The 7970-nt window shown below is 43.6% G+C and overlaps 1 protein-coding gene across 1 annotated transcript; it reads right to left on the reverse strand.

Annotated features, from left to right (window-relative positions):
- Nucleotides 1–284: 284 nt before the first annotated feature.
- LOC122155961 (lysozyme g-like) lies at nucleotides 285–3896 on the reverse strand. Its single transcript, XM_042810352.1, has 5 exons — nucleotides 3321–3896; nucleotides 2600–2689; nucleotides 2270–2466; nucleotides 1918–2056; nucleotides 285–1051 (listed from the first exon to the last, which is right to left on the reverse strand). The coding sequence occupies exons 1-5, from the start codon at nucleotides 3451–3453 to the stop codon at nucleotides 921–923; spliced, it is 690 nt and encodes a 229-aa protein (XP_042666286.1). The 5' UTR covers nucleotides 3454–3896; the 3' UTR covers nucleotides 285–920.
- Nucleotides 3897–7970: the final 4074 nt, after the last annotated feature.

Genomic DNA, 7970 nt, shown 5'->3' on the forward strand with positions numbered 1-7970 from the left:
GGCTCCCTCTGGCCTCCAGAAACTGTAAACATAAAACTGCCTGCAAGTATTTCACTTACACACAGTCCTTGCTGGGATGGTAAGCAGGTGAGTGACTGACGTCTCCCAGCCCAGCTCTTCCTACTGCTGCTCTGCTGCTCCGTTTTCCTCTTTCTGTTCTCAGAAAGTCCCAAATTGGGTTAATTACCTAAGTCACAGGTTGCCACTGACGATGCCTTGTGAAACAGCAAAGATGAATACATTGCCAAACAAATAAAAAAATGGAATTCAACATTTATCTTTATTTTGATTGCCAGTAAGCCTAAATTTGCACCCAGAACCATCCACATTAAAAAGTACTCTCAAACAGTTTACAAACCCAGAGCTTACCCACTCCTAATTAGAAGTCAGGCAAACTGGCAGGACAGAGGGACAGAAGCTGGAATGCTTTGAAACTTGGCAGGTTCCAGCACAAATGCTCCAAAGGCAAAGCAGGGAAGATGCTGAGGTTGTTACCAGCACTGATGCTGTGGCACAGCTCCTGGGACAGGTGTGTATGGAGTGATGCAAGACTCAGAGAGGAGCCTCTTCATTGGGAAGTGGCCAGCACTATCAAAGGGGAGAAAACTCAAGGGGTTATCCCTCCTGTTTGTAAGAGAGAACATGGGCAGCACAGCCCATGCTGAGTGAGAGCTGTTTGCATCCCCACCTGGAGATGCATGAACAGCCCCAGGTTCAGCTCCTGATACAAGGAACGTCCTCACCCAACATTTTAGCATCACTTGGATGTCACTATCTGACTTCTAAAGGCCTCCAGATTGTGCTCTGTTGTCCCTGTGAGGCACATCAGTCCTGCCAGGTCCCTGGGAGGCTCTGGGTACTACTGTCACTACTGGGCTAGTCTACATGTAGTGGAGGCTCGGTGGCAGGGGGTCACTGAGCTAGAACCCATTTCTCTTGAAGTATTGGGCCCTCCTGATCACGCTGTTGACATAGTTGTTATCTCTGCTGCAGGGGTCTTCATCGTACATCTGGAGGTTGCCGGCTCTTGCATGGTAGGTGCAAATTCCCCCTGGAAAGAGTCAAGAGGAAGTTGTTGTGGGCTGATCAATCAGAAATACAGATTTTAAAATAAAACTTCCTAGCCTGAAAGGCAACGCGTCTCATTGAACTTATACAGCACCATTGGAAATTGCTACTTGTGTCATTAATACTGAAAAGTGACTCATTTAGCAAAAGCCCTATTTCTGCAGTTAAGGAACCCATGGTTCTCTCCAAATGAGGGTGGGAACAGCACAGTGACCCTATGAAGGCAGTCTAACGTGGCAGCGGGAGAGTAAGGATGGGAGAGCAAGAAATGGCATGGAGTGAAATAATGGCATGCAAATATGGATTCTAATGCCTCCTTGACTGAATGTTATAGCCTATCCCAACAATACTGTTGCTGGTCTGCTGTTTTGTGATTGCCTCTTTCAAATGAGGAAGATCTTTTATTTATGTATTTTTTCAAGAGATGCTGAAATGCTGTACAGTCTGCCAGGCTGATGCTTTTATTCTTTCAGAGGTGATAGCAGCAAACGCGCTGCACTCTCATCATTTAGAGGCCTCTGCTTCACGCAAATGAAAATTCTTCGCCTGGTGTTAATTAAGTGTTGTTAGAAAGCTTCTTGTGTTATTTAAATTGAAAAAAAACCAACAACCACAAACCTACAACCACAAACTGCCTTGATGTACATATCCCAGTATGGATTGCAAACCAAATTGCTGACAGGGAAAACTAAAAGAGTTCTGTTTGTCAATTATTTCTGGTTTAAGGATTTCAACTGTTCACATCCCTGGTGAATGTTCACATACTGGTGGTGCCAGTAACACAACTTCCCCTCTTTGTTTCTACGTGTTCCTACACATCACCCCCGCATGCACTCCCGCACGCTGTACCTCGCAGCTGCTGATCCCAGCTCCAGGCAGGGTGCCTTGCCCTCATTTCATTGATTCCTGCCACCAGCATGCTTGAACATTGGTTTATGTGATCCTCACTGTCCCACGTCCCAAAGGGCTGATAATACCTCCTGTCAATCTGGAAAAGTCAAGAAGGAGACCAGTTTTTCTCGGAACACAGCCACCACTCATAGCTTCACCATGCTCTCAGCACCCGCAGGCTGCGATTCATAGGGACCTCATATCCCAGTGCTAAAGGCAGGATGCTTGCTAACTGAGGTGAAGCCCTGAGGCACCCAGCACACTGCCATGCTGCCACACAGGATTATCTTCCCACGTCACCTGGCTGTACCTGCATCAGGCCGTACCGCTGCTGGCCCTGGTCCCAGCCGTTGTTCAACAGAAGGCCGGCACGGCTCTCCTGAGAGATGATGGCAGCAATGAGAGCCGGGTCCAAGCAAAGCCTTCTGGCCACTCTCTTAATGGGCACCTCGTATTTCCTCAAGCGGATGACGTCCGCTTCCACCGTCCTCCTCAGAGCAGCAGGGCCTGCAGCCAGGGCAGAGACAGCCTTACCCAACAGCTCCCTCAAAAGTGAAGCCTGGTGAGGATGCTGAGGATGCCAACAGGAGACACAGCATCTCTCTGTAGGCCAACAAGTCAAGCCGTGTCTGATACCTACCGCAGTCCTGGGCTCTTACGGCTGTGCAGGAAACTGTGGGTGCTTGAAGAGCACTGATATCACCATAGCAACTGTAGCTCATGGATGGAGCTGAAAAATTAAATGGAGGCGTTTGGAAACATTAGACCTCACAGCAGTATCATACAGCTTACTGCAGGTGAATACAGGCATGAGGTGTTCATCCAGACCCGTGATCCAAACCACTTTATTATCACTGTGCTTATACTGTTGCCACTGCTGCCTATCAGTGATGTTATCAATCACAGCTAAAGAGTAGGAATTTGTTACTTTCTGGTCAAACAGATTGAAATAAATTAAATATCATTTTACACAGACAGGTGTCATCCCTGTTAGATGTAAAGGTTGCTGTGGGGGAAGGAACCACAGCCTCTGTATTTACTTATCGATGACCCTTAGTGTCCAGGCCACCTCAGATGATGGCTGCTGGCACCTGAGCACTCTGGCTGAGAAGACCTCCTCTGTCCCTCTGCAGCTCAGTGGACAATTAACTGAGGAGAGTGCATGCCTCAATCTGGGAAAACTGCCCTATTTATTTCCTCAAAACCCATGAAATTCATAGGTTCCATCTAACAAGCAGCCTGTGATGTTTGTGAGATCATTCTGAGCAGGCAGAGAGGTCAGATAAGGCTGGATGGGTGTTTCTGTGACTCTGTGTGGCAGGGTGCTCTCCACAGCACACCAAACGTAAGCCCAGGCTCACCAAACAGGGCCGAAAGGCCCAGCAAGAGCAGTGCAGTGACCATGGTGATGGCTCTCCTCAGCTGCACCAGGACACCTGAAAACACAGGATGAAGAAGTTGGAGCTGATATTCAGCAGCCCTGGAAGAAAGCATGCATGGCAAAAGCTCCCCTGCTCCTTCCCATCACCCATTGGCTTCAGAGTGTGGTGATGGGAGGAGATGGGAGCCCCACTTGCTTATTTCCTACCTATTCAGATGGTTTGGAAGGACATCTCCTCCATCACATGTACCACCATGCCATCATTATCAGATTGAGAGGGAAGCACTAAGCTGGTGGCCATTGTCAGCAGGGATGTTTTGGCCTGTCATCTGCTGATACAGTAAAACCTCTGCATATATTCAGGTGTGTGATAATGGCAGATAATCACTTCAGTAATAAATGCCTCTTGTGTTTATCAATAAAATTCCAAAATATCATCAGATAATAGCTATTGACTGGAAAAAAAAAAGCATCGATTGCACTTGCCTTGCTGCAGAGCGCATTAAAACCATGCAGTTTTATAAATTACAAATGCTTTTTTTTTCCCCGAGAGGGTTTTGAGTACAAAACAATGCCACAGCCCTTGCAGGCAATTCTCCTGCCATGCTATTAACACCTGAAAATGCCTTATTGATTTTAATAAGGCTTGACCTTTTCTCCAGCCTAATAGTTCTTTCTACTGTAAACTACATCACATGGATGTTTGAACACAAACAGTCCATCCACGTCATCTGAAAGACTCCAGTGCCCTGAGAGAGCTTATTCGGGTAGCCAAACCACTGCCTGAGCTCAGGTTGAGCCCTAACACTGAGTATTTCTCTGAGCAACCAGATCTAGCTGTAGGTGTCCCTGTTCATTATTAATCCTGGACTAGATCACCCCTCAGAGTCCCTTCCAACTCAAACAGCTCTATGATTCTGTGATTCTATTTGCAAGAATAGAATATTGGATCAGCACAGATTGACCCAATAACTCTTAATTCAATGGCAAGTCCATATGGGGACCCAGCTAGCACTATGATTTGAAGCTGCTTCTACATGCAGAAAATTGCCATATAAAATTTCAAGTTATCAACCATTTTGTTTTCTGTCCCACCACAGAAATCATCACAAGCCTTAAGTAGAAACAGCACAACAACTGCAATAATAACAAAACAGTAAATCAAAGCAAAAATCAAGGCTTCTTCCCCTGAATATCTACTCTAAGTGGATTCAGACTCACCCGTCTTCAGTTGGCCTTGCTTTGAGAAAGGTCGCTCTATGAGTTTTATATATATGGGAATGAAGAGGTATCCACCCTCTGGGCTTTGGAATGTTAATTCCTACCTACTGTGATGACATTTGTTATAAAGTGTAACAAGCAGTATATAATAAGAGCTTTGAACCCTTATGTTTCCTTTCATCCAAAGATTTGCACAAGCAGTGGTTACTAAGACTCGGGACATTTCTGTGAAAGGAAATAAATATTGTTTTTCCTCCATCAGTGACTACACTGATGCTCCATAAATGACTTGCAGAAAGCATTTCAATGAATCAGTGGTGGGGACAGGCAAAAATCAGATCCCTCATAATGTTCTCCTTGCTTTATATCTCAGATCAGCCTGGGCACATTTCTGCAAGGGTTTTTGTCTTATTTCCTCAAGGACTTCAGATTAGTGATTGTCATGCCTTCATCGGAATTCCATAAAGGACAATTAAAGAAAACCATCTCTCTGCTGCATTGCTTACTGCAAGCCTAATTTGAGCAGGCAGCTAATAGACTGTGAGAGCAGAGGCAGGGTTTGAATTCTCTACTTGGGAAAGATGGATGCTGCAGCTGAGAAAGAAGGGTATTTGCACCATGTGTCTGAGGCACTTTTTGTGTGTAGAAGCTACTAAAACCGACTGAGTCATGTGGAGACTGAAAAATCCGGGTCTGTGAGGCCTGTGTCTCTGTCCTTTCCCTCCTTTTTCTCTTCACCTGACTGCCTAGCAGGAGTGGAGGCTAACAAAGCAAGGTTTTCTCCAGGCAGCTTTCTTTGCGCCATTTAATAAACAACAAATCCATTTATTCGTTTATTTATTTATTTATTTATTTATTGGTTCCCTTTGTGCTTGAGACTTTCTGAGTATGAAATACTATTTCGGTCAGATATTACTTTTTAAGTTCAAAAACAAATGATGTTACAAGTCTTTACAGCTCAGGATATCAAGTGGGCCTTGTCCCCCTAAAACCTATGAATACAACTATCACAGACCTAGACCATGTGTCAGTGAGGAGAGGGACATCTAGCCCTGCTGTTACACAAAGTTGTGTTGGGTTGTGGTGAGTCCTCAGCCACTCATTTTTGGGGGGTGAAACATTGAAATAACAGGAACCTTTCCACAGACAACAAAACAGCAAGGCATGCATCCTTCCTCTGCAAACCCCATGTCTTATCATGGAGTCTTGGACTAGACTAAATTGTAAATCTTCTACTACAGCTCAAGTAAGATATTAAGTACTTAATATCATTAAAGCGTTTGACATAACATAAGGCACTAATCTATGTGCTATCTTTGGAAAAAACAGGTAGAAAATGGAGCCATCATACATACAGCATGGCTTTAAGGATCTCAGAAGCAAATTGTGACCAAAGAAATGCTGGGGTAGGGAAAGCCCAAAGAAATGAGCTGGGAAATGGCCTGAGCGCACAGCTTGATGACAGCAAAACTGGTAGATATATTCATTTGTCTTTTGTAGAACAAGATGATCTAAGTAGAAAGAGATGTATTCTTCCAAATGGATGGAAGTAATTGTATATTATTATGAAGTTGCCCTTTATAAAGACACTGTCGTATTTGTGATCATAAACCACTGTTCCTCTCAAGTCATTTTGATGACTCAGAAATTTCTTTTCTTTTTGGAAAGTATCCTCTGACTGTGAGAGAGATTTCTTTCTTAATAGGTTGGTCATTCTCTGATGGTCCTTAAGGTCATTTTCATTTCAAATACTGATTCTCTTTGTTATGCATTTTCTCTCGTTTATTACCCACACAATCACAGACTTTCTGCCCATTGTACGGCACTGTCACATGAATTATTAATGCCTGCTTTGCATTGCATTGCATTGCTTTTTATTTACTCATTGAATTGCGGATGCTATTTTTTAAAGTACAGTTATTTCTATCTTTCCTGCTGTATGCTTAGATCCCTCTTCATCTTCACACGATTTCCTGCATAAGGCCAAATAAGAGGTCATTTTCTCAGCAGCATTATGAATGATATTTTTCCTGCTAAACATTTCTCTACCTTCTCAAAATTTGCTGGCTTCTCTCTCTTAGAGTGGAATGCAGAAAGCAAACAGCCTTTGTAGAAATGAGGTCATGCAAACATTGCTGAATGGAGCAGGGCTCTAAGCCAGCATGTTCATCCAGGGTACCACTATGCTGCAGGACCTGCAGGATGCTAGGTAGCAAGGTTTTTTTGCCTGCGCTGTGTACTCTCAGAGCATTAAATTCAGGTGAACTGCTTAATGAAAGTGAGCTGCACCTATCACTAGCACAGCACCATTTTGAATCTCAGCGCTAGATGTAATTTGGAAAATGATGTCAACAGCCTGAATTCAACCTCTGACTGACCAAAGGGATGGACACAGCTGTGTTATTATGCCACTACTGATACACTGAAGAGAGGATGAGCTGGAAGGCATCTTCATGTATTGTCCAGAAAAGCGAACAGCCTGGAGATGCTCAAGGCCAGGTTAGATAGGGCCCTGGGCAGCCTGATCTCATGTCTGATTCAATGGTTGAAACTAGATGGTCCTCAAGGGCCCTCCAACCAAACTGTTCTGTGACCAAAATGTTCTTCAGAAATGGTTGGAATTAAATAAAATCTCTACAGGAACGCACTGAGCTCACGCCCCTGAACACCGTATTCATTCCCTCACAACATTACCATACCTCCTTTTAGATTTTTATTGTTCTTGCTATTTTATTTAGAAGCACAAGTTTTTAGATGTATATGATACTGTGAGACTTATTTAGAAAGGCAGCGATTTGCTTGCCCTTGTTGTCACTGGTAAGGAAAGGATATGAAACCATGGCAATGCATTAATTATTAAATGAATATGTAAGAAAAAGAACACAAAGATTATCATTAAATATAACAACAAGCCAAACACATAATTTGAAATGCATTTTGCTGATCTGTAGTTTTTAGATATAAAAAATGTCAGCATGCATTTGCTTTCTGCTGGATTTCAGTCGGCCCAGCATGTGATTAATAGGAGAGGATGGAAAGCCAAGGAAGGAGTTCACTTATCGTATGGTATCTCCATCTACCTAAGTTTAAGAAGCAGGTAAGCTTCCTGGCACTCACAGCCAGCCTCCAGCAATAAGCTGCAGTTACACTGAGATACAGAGAATATAGAGTGGTCAAAAATGCTACCCTACAGCTTTACACTTACTTTAGAAAGGGATGCACCCGAGATCTAAAGCATACAACATACATAAGAGCACAAGACTCCATACCACTAGTTCTTCTCCACTCACAGATTTACACTTTTCTGTTTGCTTTCCTGTGCCATATACGATCTAACAATTCTTTTTTTATTATTATTATTTTTTTCCCCTCCCATTTAATGGAGGTGATTTTCAGAACGATGCTCCAT

This window comes from Centrocercus urophasianus, unplaced genomic scaffold, assembly GCF_019232065.1.
Source record: "Centrocercus urophasianus isolate 14NV4802_14NV808 unplaced genomic scaffold, USGS_Curo_1.0 seq_12, whole genome shotgun sequence".
Classification (NCBI taxonomy): Eukaryota; Metazoa; Chordata; class Aves; order Galliformes; family Phasianidae; genus Centrocercus; species Centrocercus urophasianus.